The sequence below is a fragment of the Necator americanus genome, chromosome II, assembly GCF_031761385.1.
Source record: "Necator americanus strain Aroian chromosome II, whole genome shotgun sequence".
Classification (NCBI taxonomy): Eukaryota; Metazoa; Nematoda; class Chromadorea; order Rhabditida; family Ancylostomatidae; genus Necator; species Necator americanus.
The window spans coordinates 9,395,145-9,413,238 of record NC_087372.1 but is presented as its reverse complement, the minus strand read 5'-3'; the positions used below and the strand labels follow the sequence as shown (position 1 = coordinate 9,413,238).

The window sequence follows — 18,094 nt, the reverse complement described above, 5'->3', positions numbered from 1 at the left end:
ACGATGATTAGGGGAGTTGAACGGAGCCACGGTGAGTTCCGTAATCTACAACCCGAACTCTACGGGTTCCCTGAGGTTTTCGTACAACGTCAATTTCGTGATACGTGATGTCTTCAAGTGAAAACTGGCCTTCTGATATGAAAAGCAGAGAAGCATTCGAGGCTCGACAGGTCTTTACTGGAAGGCTCGACAGGTCTTTACTGGAAGAGGATAGCTGAGTCAGTCCCGGGCCTAAAACCTAAGCTAAGCATTATTCCTCAAGGATCCATAACGTATAGGCTAAAGCTACTAAGAAAAAAGGAAGACAAAGCTGGAACTTTGTATGCTTTACCTTTGTCAAACTCTCCAAATAGGTTCACTAGAAGTGAATAGCTGAAGCATATCATGTACTACTTTCCACGAAACCGAGAATGGCACGAGAAATGGCTCCTAAGCAATCGGCGTTTGACAGTCAAGAATGATTGTTGTGCCCTATGGACGTTTTTTTTCCCGAAGTCAAAGTACAAGTAGAAGTGAGCGCCGCGGTTGAGCGCCCTCCAAACTACATCAGCAGGGGATTTTTAGGTGTACAGTAAGAAATGCAATCTTGACGGTCTATCCGCTCTTCACACAGACAACCCTGTTTCACATCCTGAACATTAGTTCAGGTTAAAGGCATCACTCCACGAATCTGAGGTGGTACGGATTTCAGGTGGAGTATTCGTATACGGGATGGGAGACTATGGAGAGGGGGGTGATCCCGCCCATTTCTTCCTAATTGCCGTAAAAAACGGCCCGAAAGATACGGCTTCAGGCGTTCTGGCGCACTATTTTACTCATTTTTATTTCACTCATTGTGCACTGAACAGATATTTTCACTGTTGTTGATTTACAAGGCGTTTTTATACCAAAATCCCCACTGATAATTGTTTCTGGTGCATATGTATAGAAGCGTGGAGCAGAGCACTATAAAAGCCCCAACAGTAACTACACAACACTCAACGTAATTCTCCGTAATGGGACTTTTGCTACCTAACAATCTACAGATTACCTAATCACGAGTAACACGCCCACAAGTATAACCAGCCTACTCTTAGTTCCTCCGTTGCCATGACTATACGCGAGCCATCTGATGTGGTAAGAAAATTTTTGAAATATTTGATTTCTTGTTTTTTTTTTCTTTCTCAAATGAACACCCAAGCTGTGTCATAGTTCACTGATAAAAAAACGTCCCTCCGAGAGGTTACTTCCTTCAATTCTAGGACTCACGGCTCCTTACCCTCTCTCTCACGGTGCTTTACTAGTTGATGAAAATTTTATAGGAGAATCCCAATATGTTGAAACGTTTTCACCTCCGCATCCTAAGAAAAGTCAAATCTATTCGGTTCAAATAACCTAAAGTTCAAGAATCCCCTCATTTCTCGAACTCCATGAATATCGATGAAATACTTTGGTTTCAATCGCAAAAATAATCCTTTTTTCCAATCAGAAGTACTAGTTTCCGAGATATTTTCCATTAAATGTCGAAAGTACCGAAGAAAGAAGTTTGCGGTGAATTTCTGTCGATCGTCGATCACCATTAAATACATTGCTACGATTGAAGCGAGACCTCCTCATTTCATAAGGTTATGAGATAGAAATGGCAGCAAAGTTCACTATTGAGTATAGTAGGGTCAAAACGACATCAAGCACGTACGCAATCACGTACACGGCTTCTCTCGAGCCGCTTTGGTGGAGCGCAACCACTAGGAGCGCAGCGAAACCCTTTCTGGCACCACCCGTCGCTGCACTTTGCGCCGGTCCCATCTCGGTCCCAACTGTTGCCTCCACCGCGCAGTTTCGAGCGCGTACGCAAATGCTCCGCAATTACACTCGTGATTCACGTCGTGTTGACTCGACTATAGACTCACTTCTACACGAATACTACTAATAATAATATATAATACAATAGTGTATAATATGATAATAATACAATAAAATGATAAAATAATAACTAGTACATAAAGAAGCTATTAATGATTTTTTCTCTGATATATGAAACTTGTTAAACTTCAAGCAAAGAAACATACAATACAAGATGTTAATTTATGGAAAACATAAGAACACTCTTACTCAGTGACCCAATAACAACATTTGTTCCCGAAAATAGTGAAAAAAGAAAGCAGAACGATTTCTTTTCCTATTAATTAAAAAAAAAAACGGATGTAGCACAGGTTCACTTTTCATCAACGTAACTTAGCGCAGCGACATCATCCTCAGGAGGAGAGTCGCGGCTGGGCGAGGGGAGGATTCCTGTTAGCAAACCCATTCATTTAACAATCAAAAGAGATGACGATTCGAGAAATTTGGGTGAAAATAATTATAATTTATTCTTTCAATAGCAAATGATAGCAAGTGGGTAAGTTGCCATCAAATACATACAAATTCAACTTCATTTCACCTTTTTTTTCTCCTTTTTCATATTAATTCTTGACTGTAAAGTCATAACATCAAGAAATGTTACTTAATATTATCACTTATTAATTATCATGAATTTTTGGTGCTCAGATTGAGCAGTTAAAAAACATTAAGGAATTGGTACTCATGTTTGCCAAAAAAAAACGTTGGTCACACATTTTAAGCTCCTGACCAAACTTCCAAAAAAAAAAAGAGTAGCAGTAACATGATTAGTAAGAGTAGATAATAAGTGAAAAAAATCGCTAATTAGCAAATTCTTGATAAGGTCTTTTTCTGTCTTGATAAGGTCTTTTTCAAAGTTCGTCTTTGTGTTTGTTTCTTATTCCCTACTAAAGGTGGGAAAATTCAAGGATAACAAAGTTTCTGAGGCCTTCTGCTTGAGGTCCACTACGCATTCGCCCGGGACTCCAGACGGACTCTGCTTGGATTCCGTTCGGGGTTAAGTTGGTCACTCAAACCCTGGTACCTTTCGCTCCTGTGTAGGGTTCAGGATTCTGTGTAGGTAAAGGATCTCGCGCGAGGATTTCTTAACCTTAAGAGCAGAAGAATGACCTGTCAACTAACCACCCAGTGATCTAAAAAGGTTAATCGTTGATGTGTAAAACTTAAGCAAAATTCTAGTCAGCTCTGTTATTTCTTGTTTCCGTTTTATGGCACACCTGAGAATGTTTTTAAATTAACAAAAAAAATTCACGTAGTAGAATAAAAGAAGAAAAATCACCAAAGTTAGGCTTTATGAAGTTTGTATCATATAGTTATTAGAACAAAAAGAAACAAAAAACAAAAAAAAAAAACAACACAAAAGAAAACTACTTCGAATATAATCGGGTCAAAACTAAGCAAAGCTCCAACCATTCTGTAAGCGGTTGCGCTCGAAGCGGAGCGATTAGCCCGCTCGTGCAGCCGTAAACTCTGCGGTCAGCCACAGGCGATTCGAGAGGAGAGCCTTGTTAGCTCCAGTCATCGCTCGTCATCAGTCCGAGTCGCTTACAACCGCGCTGCCTCGAACGCAGCCGCTTACGCAACAGCATGTAACATTACGTCGTTTTGACTGGAATGTACCTCCGTAGAAATTCCAAGCAGAGAAGAAAAATATTGATGACACCGACAACATCTAGCATTCAACATAACAGATATTGTAGTCAATAATTTAAGAGGGAAAAAAGCGGGACGTTTGGGTTAAGAGGAAAAAAACATTGTGAAGTAAACGGTTTTTACCGTCTCTTTATAGAGTTCTGATTGGTTCCCAGCTATGAGTAATTTACAAGATCACAATCCACATTTGCAGTATTTTTACCTCATCAGAAAGTCATTGTATCTACTATTTCATAGTAAAGAGAATTGTAAAGATTTTATGCGCAATTGAGAACTTTGGAATTTTTTCCCACAAAACGCAGAAAACGTAGTTCTACGCGAGAAAATACCTAACTTTTCCCACGCTTGCTATTCCACAGAGTCAGCACGGGGTAAAGCGTCGTTGGGGGTGGCGGCGCTCAGTCTCACTCTTATTTTTCGAAGTAAATAATCAAATCAATTGGGGCCCTAAAGCCTAAGCATTCGTCCTAGAGGATCTGTTACATGTAAACTTAAATTACTAAGAGAAAAAAAAAGTAAGTTAGAGCTTTGGAAAATGAGAGCGCCACTGAGTGCCCTTCCACGACACCTTACCCGTCGGCACGTACGCAATTGCGTACCTGCTTCACGTCGTTTGACCCTACTATATACCATGCACACAAATTGTCATTATATTATCGTCGCAATAAAAACTCTTCACTGACCAGATTTGGTCGGTGTTAATTTACAAAACAAGTTGTATTTCTCCATTTTCAAGACAGGTTCTTACAATTTCCCCAACCGCCACCTTTAGAATCTGTTCCTACAATTATCGAGAGCGCTGCTAGCCGGTACATAAACGTAAGCAAACCATGAAACACTTGTTCAAAAAAAAAGAAAGAAAAGAGAGAGGAAGTGGAATCTAAGAAGACCGATGAAGATTGGTGAAGAGTGTAGTAAGAAAGTTATACGAGAGAATTTGAGTAACGCTAGTTTCTTCATTTCTCAATACCATTCCTACTTCAGAACTAAAACTGGGCTGTATCATAGACCCACTCCACACGAACACAAAAAACAGATCAAGAAAAGTTGAGAGTGAGCTGGCAGTTTATTCAACCCTTATTAAGTCTAAGCTTAGGCTTATTTAGCTTGAGCTGAGCCCGTCACTCTAGAGATTGCGTTTTTCTGCCTGGTTTGGGTCCCCAGAAAACTTTCAAATCCCAAACCCACAGCGCACTCAATCAGAATTTAAAAACATAGGAGAAACAACATGTATTGTGCGTTCAAATATTTAAGCATCTTGATCTATTGTTTGTGTCGAAGTAGGTCGATATCGACTAGAAATGCTCACAACCTCAAACGTGACTACACCTGACTACACCGCTGAACTCACCAGTGCATAGTAGAGTCTAAACGGCATGAGCCCGCAATTGCGTACGCGAGTTCTCTCGAGGCGCTTCGATGGACCGTAGCAGCTAGGAGCATGGTGAAACCCTTGCTGGCACCACCCATCGCTGCATTTTGCCACGGTCCCACCTCCGTTCCAACTTCTATCTCCACCGCTCCGTGTCGAGCACGTACGCAAATGCACCGCAACTACACTCGTGATTCATGTCTTGACCCGACTATATGGTAGGGTCAAAACGACATGGAGCACTGTTGCGCGGTTGCGTATGTGGCTACGCTCGAAGCGGTGCGTTGGAGATAGTGATGGGAATCTAGGTGGGGCCATCGCGAACTACAGTGGAGAATGGTGTCAACAAGAGCCCTCTTAGATTCTAACCGCTGCGCCCCGCCGCACCGCTTGTGCTATTGCATCGTGCTTCGTTTTTGACCCTACTATGCATCCTGTTCTTTCGACGAGACTATTTCTATATTGCTTACGTACATGATGTGTATGCGTATATGTGTATGCACCACAGTTACGCATATATGCATATCTATGCTTTTAGTAACTGTTAAATGTGTTTAGTCGTAACGCATGATCGATTAGTGCACTGCAGAGAAAAGAGAGAGAGAGTGTGTGCTGAGCAGAGTGAGGTAGTGCGTTGCGGTAGCGTCATGCGCCAGCCCTGTTGAACACATTCGACAGCAACTGCATGTTAATTAGAATATTTCGATATTTGCTAAGAACGACCGCGTTTTACATCTCATTAAATCAGCGCCTCATTTCTAGATATCAGGATTTTTCGACGATTCCCAAGATGGCTGTACACAAAAAGTCCTAGTATCTTTCAAAAACTTATAAACGTAAACTTTTCATTTATTTAAATTGACTTTTCAGATTGTTATTTGCACCTGTTTCTGGTTTTACTTTGTTAGTGACAGTTTGCATGCATAATGCTCAATTGGTCTACAGCGAACAGCCTTTTAAATGCAGCTGATTCAATTTACCTGTTGTCATGACTACGGGAAATATAGCTTTGCTAACACATTCGTTGGAGCTTACGTCCTAGTAAGCGGTAATCGAAAAAAGGAGGGATTGAGAATGACTAGTATCCTTCTACATTCTACAACGAAGGATTTATTCCCTTCTTTCATCCTCAGAAATTCTGAGATTGATAGAGAGCTGCACTCGGGGAGAGTTCCTAGATATAATTCTGAAATTGTACTGCCATTGACAAATTAAATACGGTCGTGTCAATGTCACGGCATGAAGCTCGGTTCAGTTGCAAAACCGGCTGCGCTTAAGACGGGACGGTGGAACCAGTGGTTGGGATCGAGGTGAGAACCACATTGAAGACTGATGCTAGGAAGGGTTCCCCTCGATAATAACCGCTACACTCCACTGCGCCGCTTCGGTTACGAAGCTGGTTACGCACCTCCACCGGACCACATCTCGTTTTGACCCGGCTACACAACAGGATCGAACAGTAGGGGGATTCGGTCCCCGTACAATACAATGGGGCATCGTGAAAAGCTCGCTTGAAAGTATCGTTTCCAGAATTTTCGATGCTTTTCTCTCCCCGCTAATAGGAGATGACGTTCGTGACGTTGTTTTTCAAAAAATTGTTCGAAGGTCTCAGGTCACTCGACAGAACTTTTTACACCTTTAAAAGTGATGAAATCGTGCGGGTGTGAAACGTTGTTCTGGGGAATATCCTGACTTGTCTTTAAAAATGGTTTCTGAGCAGTGTTGATCCATTTACTGATTCATATTAACTAAGACTTCCGGCTAAGAATAAAATGCCGTTATGAATGTGAGCACCTCCTGGCTTTCCATATATATGCGCAGAAGTGAATACACCGCTAATCACGCGCTGTGTGCAAATATGAACGAAAATATTGACTCCTTCGTAGATGTATTGCAGACGGACCTGTCGCTTTTAGATTTCAATATGCTGCTTTTAAAGATCAATTAAAGATAAAAAACAAACTGAGGAAGTCAAGTCAGAACTAAACTCAATGTGAGAGGAACAGAACAACAAGCGCAACTCTCGAGTATTGTCACCAGCCAAAAAGACGCCGGGCTGCTGCGAGCTGGAGGTGATCGGTGTTCTCAAGATTGCCCGACAGTGTGGAGCACACGTTCTCCTGTTCGGGCTCTGCCCATACGTCCTAAGATTTATACTTGAACAACCCGTAGTGAAAGGCTAAGCGGAGATGAAGACTGAGTTACTATGTGTGCAGTCAAGCACATAGGTATCACAAGGGAATGGCCAGATCCATACATCTACGCCACACAGCTGTGGGGGGCGGCGACCTTTGGGCGACGTCGACGTCGAGCAAGTAGCGGAGTTCACTGCAGATGAGAAGAAACGAAAAGTACGGCCTAGCACAACGGTGGTTCACGGCCTTTAGGTATAGTGATCCCGCTATTCGGAGCGTTAACCATTGCTGCACACGCAAGTCTAGATGCCTACAGTCTCCTTGTGCGGAAATCGTTCTGTTCCCGCACACACTCATGCGTACCATTAGGGTAATTGGTTTCCAGTGCAAGTTCCTAGGATCCACACTTTAAAGGCATCACCCAACGAATCTGAGGTGGTGTGGATTTCAGGTGAAGTATTCGTATACGGGACCGAAGATTATGAAGAGAGGGGTGATCCCGTACATTTCTTCCTAACTGCCGTAAAAAACGGCACGGAAAATACGACTTCGACCGTTCCGGCGTGCTATTTTCTACGAGGAGGTCGATTGGAGCGCGCCAGCCTTGTGCATGCGCCGCATGTTCCTGGCAGTTTTTTTTGCGGCAATTAGGAAGAAATGGACGGAATCATCCTCCTCTCCATCATTTACTATCCCGTATAAGAATACTCCACTTGAAATCCGTACCACCTCAAATTCGTAGGGTGATGCCTTTAATGCGTATCGGAACAGGACCTAGATGTAAACCATCCAGGGAAGCGACATCACAGATGCAGGAGAAAGAGAAAAAGGTTCAATTCTTGTATACTGAAATCTTTGTAAGTGATGCACTGGAATCAGGAGAAACTTTACCACCAGCCGAAAGAGATTTTATAGCATCGTTGCTACGAAGGATGCCGGCAACTGCAACTGCGACGATCAGGACTATCAAAGAATAGAAATCGATTCTCTACAAATCAACATGTTAGAGAGCCTCAGAGAGCAAAACAAAACTAATATCAAATGTTTTGCACGTCACTCTACCCACTTATACAATAAAAAATGAAAAACCAAAAGAATAGAAGGGAGAGGAGGTCCAGAAAATTTTCTGCCAAGTGTAGAGAGAGAGAGCTCGCCTACTCCGAAGACAAGTGGCGTTAAAGCGATACATCTCCGCAACCGCGTGTTCACAATCATTTTTTTCTCGAAACATTGCACAACGTTACTCTAATTGTAGTATAATTTGCGCTTCATTTCTGCATTATTTCATACACCAGCCCCTATAATGCCCTCGAAACGCAGCAGAAATGAGGGCCTCTTGGTGTTTACCTAGATAACAGTAGCACCGCTGTTGCCCCGTATGCAGAGAGGGTGCCACTTTCCCTGTTAGTATAGGAAAAATATGTTGACTTCGTATATTCTTCAAAAGAGAGAAGTAAATAAATTACCTTTTAAGTAGAAATTTCTATCGTTTTCAAACTAAGCGAAGAAATCGAACGCGGGACTTATTATCTACAGATGCATATGAAATCATTTTTTTTGTTTTTTTTCTATTGCAAAAATTTCCTTGAAATTCCTGAACTTAAAAAGCTATGACAACTAGAATTTGCTAAAGATGCTCACTGTTTGCTAACTTTGGTAATAATATTCTTTTCAGGATCATTCATTATTCTTTCGTAAAATAGTGTATATAGTGTGGATTACATAGATCTGGAGAGTCTTTTTCCACTAGTATTGACTTTGTGTTTGATTTCAGTGTACCAATTTTTTACACGATTTTCATCTTCGCGGTTGTAGTAGGTGAAAAAACACTTTTTCGCCGGTACAGAAATTTGATTCAAGGGTATCTCTTCAAAAATTTCAGCAAGCAGAAGTAGATTTTTTTTGCGCTTCACACTTCTGGGATGTTTAGTGTATAATTGGTCTCCTTCTGGAACGGATTTTGGGATTTTATTATTAGTACAAAGTGAGATCTTTGAGGCGTCCTGAGACAAAGGCGCCGGCACATCATTTGGATGGCATGGAAACCGTCTTACGGATTTCAGGAATTTCATTACACATACATAATTGATAGAAAAAACCTGTCATTATACAGAATGATTCTTCAACGTTTTACGATTTTTTACGGAGTTCGTTGTGTTACAGGATGAATTTGATGCGATTCTCAAAGAAAATCCAGATTCACTTGTGATAATCGACTTCTATGCAACATGGTGCGGTCCATGCAAAATTATGGGACCGAAGTTTGCGGTGAGTGATTGATTTTGATTGGGTAATACTTTAAAAGTCTACGTTTTGTAAGTTAATCACCAAATCTATAAAATGTACGTTTGGCAACTTACTTTTGTGGTCATGACTGATAGTCCTAGGCTATTGTAGAAGAGAAAAAAAGATTTTTCAAATATTCTTAATTTTTAACCCATTGGAACGAGTATGTGTGGCTTCCATTCAACATATAAATCAAACAGGTGAACCGATTTCGAAAAAAAAAGGTCGAGATCCGCCGCAACTGCTGCACGAGGCTAACCTAACCTTTCCTGAATGGGAAGGCTGCGAGGAGTAAGATCACGGAATACAAACATATCGAAGAGCCTAAATCTTAACGCAGCCTCAGGAAAAGAGAACAGAATTTAATTTATTAATATTAATTAATATTTGCTAATTTTATTGTTAATTTAATTTATTTTTACCACCCAACGATCCTCTTTAAGGTAATAAAAACGGGCTTTTCGATCCGTCCCTCCGGGACAAATTGGTACCGAACTTGTCTGGGAGGATAAAACACTGACTTGATCGTCGGCTGGCCCCCGCAAGTCATTTTATAGCCCAACACGCGTTCCAAAACCTCAACGATTACGAATTCCAGTAAAACACGTCGGCGCATCTCAAGTGGATTGATACGCCAGTGACTTTATTATTTTATCCTTTTATAGTCGGGTCAAAAACTCATGCAGTAGCGTAAGCGGCTACGTTCAAAGAGTCACGGTTTAAAGAACGATTGAGTTCGAGACGGGTCATCGCTAGCTCCATTCGAACTCCGGTTTCGAGGACAAGTGCTTCCAGCGAAGGTCCAAATATGTCCTGCCTACTGCCCTCCTCCCACCACCTGAGCACATGAAACTAACGAGAAAAGCTGTTTTTCCTTGCAACGTCAACCACTTGTATCAGGATTGTTTAAGGCATCACCCCACGAATCTGAGGTGGTACGGACCTCAGATAGAGTATTCGTACACGGGACCGTAGATTATGGAGAGAGGGGTGATTCCGTGCATTTCTTACTAATTGCCGTAAAAAACGGCCCAGAAGGTACGGCTTCGAGCGTTCCGGCGCTGATTTTCTACAACGAGCTCGATTGCAGCGCGCCAGCCGTGTGCACGCGCCGCATCTTACGGGCCGTTTTTTACGGAAATTAGGAAGAAATGGACGGAATCACCCACCTTTCCATAAACTGTCCCGTGTACGAATACTCCATCTGAAATACGTACCACTTCAGATTCGTGGGGTGATGCCCTTAAATACATACAGCCCAGTGATCCAATGTCAGTTTTGTGTCCTTCGCAGTACCAAGCTATCCTTGTTTTCAGAAACTTTCCAACGAATATACGTCGGTGGTATTTGTTAAAGTTGACGTCGATGAAAGCGTAAGCGGTTCCTGCTTTTCTAAGCTAAATTCTACTTTTTGCGACAACAATTACTACTTACAGGAGGACATAGTGTCTCGTTTCGACATCAAAGTCATGCCAACATTTGTCTTCATGCGCAAAGGTGCTCAAATTGTAAGTTTCTAGATTTTTTTCTTTTCTTTTTTTAGCTGAGATCCAAGTAACAAAAAGCGGAACTCTGATCGTTTCTATTCTTTTTCGACACTTTTCATAGGTAATGTCAAAGACATCGATTTTATATTTTTCAATCTTCAAATACTACATTTTTGTCGTACTAGTGTTACTGTAGAACTTTAGATAACTTTCCAACCTCAAAAATTAGTTTACTTCTGCGCGTGAAGTTATTTTAGCGGATGAATGCACAGGTAACGGTGAAATTTGAAGTCTGGAACGGATTTTTGTGACACCACGTAGCGGTGATTTTAGAAGAATCTCATCTATTCGACAATTTCAGCGAAATAATTGAAACCCCGTATAGAATTTAAAAAAAGTCTTTACCTAAAACCAAACACTTTTTACCACTACAGACACTACTTTTCGAACGGTTTAAAATTTTTTTATAAGCATCATCGCCTCAAAAAAAAAACACTGCAATAAAACGACAATTGCCATCATCGCTTCATCAAATCGATACCTATAATTTCTAGGACCTAGTCGAAGGCAGTGTAGAGGACGATCTACGCAAAAAAATCGAACAACATAAGTAGCTGGAGACGGACGCATCGTAGAACTATCACTGTTGAACCAATTAATATTTCAAACAATGGTCAAAATTGTCATGTTGTGAAAAAATATTCTTTACATAAACATTTTGCATCTTGTATACTTCTCGATGAGTATTTTGAGGAACAACTGAGACTACTCCTGGAATTACCACTCAGAAGAACCAATTTTAAGGTGGTCCACATGAAGTGTGATGAGCTATGGAAAATCCATAGATTCGGTGATCCCCTGAGCGGAAGAAAACGTTAAGAGCATTGACTGGACCTTCCTGCAAAATTGGACGTTAGCCCACGACGCAAAGAAGACACTGGGTGGTGTGAGACCTATCTCCCGGATTTCTGGGTGAAGATGATTGACCGACAAACTCGTCCGATCTCAATCTTTTGGATTTTGCTGTCTGGTTGATTCTAGAGCAAAATGTCTGCTCTTTCAAGCATAGGTCACTGGATTAACTGAAAGGAGCCCTGAATGGAAGATGTGGCATAAGAAATGATCTCATGCATCCTTGAAAATTTCCGGAAGAGATTGGGTATTTGTATTAAAGCTTAAGGGGTCATTCTGTCTGTGATGTGTTAGAACTCTTACCTTAGGTCTGAGGTCTCTTACCACTGAATTTAAAGAAAAATTATTTATTTGGGTTAACTACTGAAAAGTTGTGTGTAGTTTTTTGCGTCACACTTCATGTGGACTACCCCGTATAGGTTTATTTTCAAACATACATTTAAAAGAAAGAATCAATGAAAATTTTATTAACACAAAATTTGCACTGTTGTCGTTGTAGCCGGACGTAAACAAAAATCGTCATATAGATATACAAGGAGAGAAAAAAGAACGTAATTAAAATCTATCTATTTTTGCATGGTAGAATTCTTTTTAGAATAAATGTTGTACATACACAATAAACAATAAACAAGGGGATATATATCATAGATATCATGTATAATATGTACAGAATCTACGTGGAAGAAGAAAGCCGTAATTGAAATGCGTTTCACTGCCGTGCCGACTAGTTCATCGAAACGCGAGTATCACAGGAAAAAAACGAAACGAAACGAGTTGCTGCTGGTGGCAAAAAAAAATTCAAAGACGACAAAAAGAGAACGCTAGCTGATAGCTAAACAGAGTGCGCATGGATACGGTACGGTGAGACCGACCGTACCGCGCGGCACAACACTACACATACACACACGAACAAAAATTCACAAAACGATGACATTGTCGTTTGTTGTCGCCGAGCCGCCGAATAGCGAGTAAAAACGTCATGTCCAGGCGATGTTTACTCGCTGCTTGTCGCTCGCGCTCGAGCGTACTTCAAGCGACAGTTGTCGCTCGCTTCACTAACATCGTACACGTAAGACCACACAAACAAAGATTAAAAGATTACACCAGTGTTATAACCATGTGTGTTGACATCAAGTATAAATAGTGGAGGTGGTAGTTACACAAGCAATAATTAGTTGTTTTTTTTTCTTCTCACAAAAAAAGGCCCAGAGGAGAAAATTAAAGACGCTAAAATACTAGTGATTCTACTACTACTGTTACTACACAAAAACATACTAGAACGACAAAGAGACTAGTAAAACATAGTATTTACAAATATGCGAAAAAAAACGAATACAATTGTAAAACATCGCTTTGTTTCGATGATCTCGTCCGATTTCGCTCCGAAAAGTCGCTTGTGCTCGCGCGACATTGAGCGATTGACAGCGATTTTGTTGATGACCCGACGGACATCAACGACGACATTTAGCCGCATACAGCATTCAGAAATTTGTTAACGACAAATTAGTGTCGAATTAGAAAACAGATCGTACGAATATAAATTAAACAAGAATATAATTGAGTGGAACCGTAGTGGAATAATTAGAATCAATTATGGGACAATCACTACCACTGCTTGATTTTCGCGTGAGAACTCGTCCGCTCACACATCACCAGATTACCTGCTAACACTGGGAATCTCGTTGACTACAAATCGCTAACGAGCAACAAATTAGTAATCTCTTTGTATCTTATGGCACGTACACGTAAACGGGGTCAACAGGGAACTCGTACATTTGATGTTAACTATAACAATATAAATTAGTATGCTTCTATCGATTAGGTTAATTCAGCAACTGTGTACATCTCGTCCGCTATGGACGAATGATAGTCGTCCAACGAATCGTCGCGGCTTCGCATCGGCGATAAAAACACGGGTGCACGACGTGCCCGTTCACGTGCTTCGCTCACAACACGCCAGATTCGACAACTCGCTCCGCCTCTGAACGAGTTATCATGAGAGATGAGAAGTAGATTCAGTTGCACAATGTGCTGTACCCAAACTGCAGACGAATGGCAATGGCCAAACGAGCTAACAGGAGAGGAAGGACAACTCGTCCTACAGACCGAGAACAACAAAAGCATTATACTTACGCTACGCCCAACGCCAGCAGTTCTTCCCTTGTTACATATTCGAATATGTCCTGTTTTGTATACTGCTCGGCAACGATTAGGCGTATTGATCGATCATCAACTTCTAGCGAACGTAGCCATCCGATCAGCTCTTCAGTTGATCTAAATCAATTGAACTCGGGCATTCAATTCGATTCAACTCGGTGCAACTCATCCAAGGTGGGCGGAGCCAAGGGTTAATGCAACGAGTGGCTCGCAAATTTTTGTGGTGTCATCCAGAACTTAGTAAGAACCAATAATAGATACATATGTGGTGTTCATAATACCCTGTTTTCTCCGGAAATTCTACTTTCTATTCTAATTCGTAAGATCGGCGAGAATTACCTGCTCAGATGTCCGTCCATTGGATGATTCACAGCAATTTTGTGGTTTTTATGTGTGGGTGACGTGCCAGTCCCAGCATTTCGTGACATAAGACCGTTGTTCATTGGCGGGTAGGTTCCGCGCCATGGAGCACCACGCCAGGCTGAAGAAAAATCAACTGATCTACAAAGAGAAAAAAATTAAAATTTATAATAATAATAATAATAATAATAATAATAATAATAAGATAGCATTTAAAGTCTCGTTGAAAAAAGCAGTTATATAATGAGAAAATCGTAGGAACAAAACTTCGGATGAACGCAAAAGAAGTTTCTCAGTGTTTGACAAAATCGCTACTAGCGCAGCATCGTCACTCAAGGACGGACACCTTACCCGACATCAGGCTTGCCGTAGCGGCTGCCATATCACGCATACTTTGCGTTTGTGCAATACTAGAGATAAGATTTTGCTTCAACTCCTCTTGTGCCTCGATTAACCTTAAAAACATCGACATTTCCACAGCTTAATTCGCTACCTACGAGATATACGGAACGGAACTCACTTCTCTCGTAACTTATCATTGGTATCAATGATACTATTCAGATATTCCCTGCGTTCCTCTCGTCGTTCATCTCTGGATGGAGGTCGGCTACTGTCCACCAACTCTATTTCAGATTGACCTGACTCCCTTGAAACGGAGGTTCTTTGACCCATTGAGGCCATTGACGTGACGTCTTGCACCTGAAGGAAGATGAGGGAAATTTGACGTCAGAGAAAATACTCAAATGAATCCTCTTTAAATGAAATTAAAATAAATGAATTCTCTTTAACTGGGAAAGAGAGAGGAACACTGAAACTCTTTAAAACTGATGAACTAACTACACTTATATATAAGGACCAGAACCACCAATTATAGGAGAGATGCGCCTTTAATTCTGGCTCTGAAGGCGTATAATTATCAAGTCAGCTATGAATAAAACGAGAACTACCTCTATGTAAGTAGCACAAATCACAAATCGTAAGAGTTCATGGAATTGGAATTTCATGCGCATCAAATCACTGAATAAAAGTATACGACCAATATCATGCTATATGATAACGCGCTTAGTCCGTGTGTGTGTTTGTGTGTGTGTGTGTGTGGGCGTGTGTGTGTGTGCGCGTGCGTGTGTGTGTGTGCGTGCGTGCGTGCGTGTGTGTGTGCGCACGCTTGTGTGTGTTTGTTTGTGTGTGTTTGTGTGCGCGTTTGTTTGTGTGTGTTTGTGTGCGTGTGTGTGTATGCTTGTGTGTATTTGTGTGTGTGTTTGTGTGTTTGTGTGTGTGTGCGTCACGAAAATACTCTATAATGATGTAGAACTCTTCACCGGTGATGTGCCTAACCATAGCCATGCAACGGATAGGCGAGCTCTCTACCACTGGACGAGTGCCCAAATTTATTCGAGTATGCTGGCTTTGATAAGGCAAGTTAGTTTCTCTCATATTTCAATGAGGGTAAATAAACTTTTATGTGAATGTATATCTCCAAATTTGCAAAGTATCATGCTGGACAATAACGGGCTTATTCTGTCACGTGTATGCGTCTGTGTATGCGTGTGTCTCAGTTAAGAAATTCCAAAAAGAGAGGGAGACGGATACGGCGTCGGTTTGGTGCGATGCAGCCCCAGCGCGGTAAAATTGGGTGATACGGGTACTACGGCGTCGAATTCGTGCCCCAGAGCCAGACGGCTGTAAAATGGGGTGGGACGAGTTTCACGGGGAAGAAATGGTGCGCCGGTGCCAGGGAGCTATAGAGTGAGAAGAAACGGGTTCCACTGCGTCAGATTGGTGCGCGGGTACGCGTGGGTCCCAACGCGGTAAGATGGGCTTCTATGGTTCCTTCTATTAGCCAACAGTTTACGCGATCTGACGTAGAACGTTATTTTTATCACCACGATATTGACACTCACGTCATTTCATGTTGGCACGTCATTCCTTGTTAATAGTTGAAAAAGGAGAAAACTGACGCGTTTAGGGAAAAACCATTAAATCTTTCATCTACGCTTAAATTTTCGTGTAAAAAAATTGAAGAAAGCGTTGATAGAAAAAAACAATTCTAATTTTACAAAAAATGTCAATACTGTTATTTCTTATTGATCGGTGAAGGCAAGCGAAGCGAACACCAAAAACAAAAAGTCGGGCTTTAGCCGTACGTTCATGCTGGTAACAATATAATGCATGCAATGCAGCTAAGCCTCTTTCAGCGACTTGTCCCATTTGTAAACATTCACCGCATTTAACACACTCGATTTAATCTCGAGTATTGGCTACCGAAATCGATGAGAAGCAAGAGAATAAAACTATTAATCGAAAAAATCGGAAAAATCGAAAAACTATTAATCAGAAAAAGCATATCCCTAAATGATCACGTCCTTCTTGAAAATGACCAATAACACCTCTCGTCGAGATCACTTGAAGACAGCGTATCACGAATCTGACGTGATGGAGGAATCCGGAGGAAAATCTCGAGATGAGGTTATAGATTGCGGAATCAGGGATCAGGGCAACGGTTGTAGATCAGTGATGCCTTATCGCTATTCAAACTATAAAAACTATTCAAGTAAAAACAATGAATAAGTAAGCAAGAGAATAAAACTATTAATCGAAAAAATCGGAAAAATCGAAAAACTATTAATCAGAAAAAGCATATCCCTAAATGATCACGTCCTTCTTGAAAATGACCAATAACACCTCTCGTCGAGATCACTTGAAGACAGCGTAGGGTGGTAAGAGGAACGAAACGTGCGCGTAGAGGAGTGTTCTAACGTGCCTCGTAATAAACAAAGTGGTTCTCACGCCGTTTCTTCCAACAATCAGGAAGGGATGAGTGAAACTACCCCTGATCCCGTAATCTACAACACTATCTCGGGCTTTTCCCGCGGATTCCCTCACCACGTCATGGTATGCTGCCTTTAAAGACGATTCGTTTCGTTGGTTACGGTAGGCTATTTCTATGCACTAGTCGTTTTAACATTAAAAAACTCATAAGATCCAGGATCCTCGATGATTTCCAACAAAAGAACTAACGGAATGTAGAATATTTAAAGCATAGTAAAGCGCATTCCTTGGAGAAACCTAAGGATGGACGGAGTTTACTTGATGAGTGCTAGCCAATGATAGCATCGCAAGGCCACGCCCACTTCAGCATAACTTTCATGGATAATGAATTGATATAGAGTATAATTTGTTGGAAACCTGTTCGATAGCCTAGCTGTTCGAGATTTTGTAGTCTCTCAAACCCGAATGTACGAATATAAGCCTACAAATATGCATATGCTCGTTTAAAGATTAATGACTCCGTCAGATAAATAATTATCGATTCGGATGCTGGTCTTTTTACGTCAGTATTCCTACATTTTATCTTCTAATTGTGTTATTTTTTAATCCAGCTAATGTACGATATTGCTGTAAAGAATAGCACTTCATAGCAAGTCGGAAAAGAAAAAAAAAGAAGAAAAAGGAGAAAAAAAGAGCACGTGAGCACGTACATGAAGTTGCGCTGAGACGTCTGGGCTCAGCAATGAGATCGCCGTCTGCACAGCACTTTGAATCAGATTTGATAAGGCGAACATCCAATGAGGTTTGATGTCCAAACGACGTAGTACCGGTTGAATTGAATCCGAGAACGTAAAAATTGCCATGTTCACCTGAAAAGAGAAACAACATTGAATATTCATTAAGATACGGTAGGCGAGCGAGAGATTTTCTCCACCTTCACCCCAGCTGTTTATTTATACGATCAACAGTGGATTCAAACAAATATTTAGCAATTTGATGAGGATTATACGAGGATTTCAATACATACTTGAGTTGTTCCAATGTATTATGGAAAATGAGGGGCCCGACATGGAAGTATCGAAAAT

At 41.2% G+C, this 18,094-nt stretch overlaps 3 protein-coding genes across 9 annotated transcripts in view; 1 reads left to right on the top strand and 2 right to left on the bottom strand.

Moving 5' to 3' along the window:
• Positions 1–7: 7 nt before the first annotated feature.
• RB195_017263 (uncharacterized protein) lies at positions 8–386 on the bottom strand (the record flags this gene model as incomplete). The annotated part of the gene is made up of 2 exons (XM_064184190.1): positions 8–231; positions 332–386. The coding sequence occupies 2 exons, from the start codon at positions 384–386 to the stop codon at positions 8–10; spliced, it is 279 nt and encodes a 92-aa protein (XP_064040071.1).
• Positions 387–1,089: 703 nt separating this feature from the next.
• RB195_017262 (uncharacterized protein) lies at positions 1,090–12,222 on the top strand (the record flags this gene model as incomplete). 2 transcript variants are annotated; one of them, XM_064184188.1, is made up of 6 exons in its annotated part: positions 7,785–7,868; positions 9,202–9,306; positions 10,641–10,697; positions 10,761–10,832; positions 11,366–11,421; positions 12,105–12,222. In XM_064184188.1, the coding sequence occupies 6 exons, from the start codon at positions 7,785–7,787 to the stop codon at positions 12,220–12,222; spliced, it is 492 nt and encodes a 163-aa protein (XP_064040069.1). The 2 variants fall into 2 exon arrangements, with proteins under 2 accessions (XP_064040070.1, XP_064040069.1); XM_064184189.1 differs by lacking the exons at positions 7,785–7,868; positions 12,105–12,222 and adding an exon at positions 1,090–1,116 and having other exon boundaries at positions 11,366–11,425.
• Positions 12,223–13,541: 1,319 nt separating this feature from the next.
• The window catches only part of RB195_017261 (uncharacterized protein), a gene marked incomplete at both ends in the record, with an annotated part of 32,009 nt that continues 27,456 nt past the window's right edge, over positions 13,542–18,094 (bottom strand). For all 6 annotated transcript variants that reach the window (XM_064184183.1, XM_064184181.1, XM_064184186.1 and 3 more), the window contains 6 exons: positions 13,542–13,704; positions 13,857–13,997; positions 14,220–14,361; positions 14,592–14,695; positions 14,761–14,939; positions 17,720–17,878. In XM_064184183.1, the coding sequence (XP_064040062.1) occupies positions 13,542–13,704; positions 13,857–13,997; positions 14,220–14,361; positions 14,592–14,695; positions 14,761–14,939; positions 17,720–17,878 (888 nt within the window). The remainder of the gene's footprint in view (positions 13,705–13,856; positions 13,998–14,219; positions 14,362–14,591; positions 14,696–14,760; positions 14,940–17,719; positions 17,879–18,094) is intronic.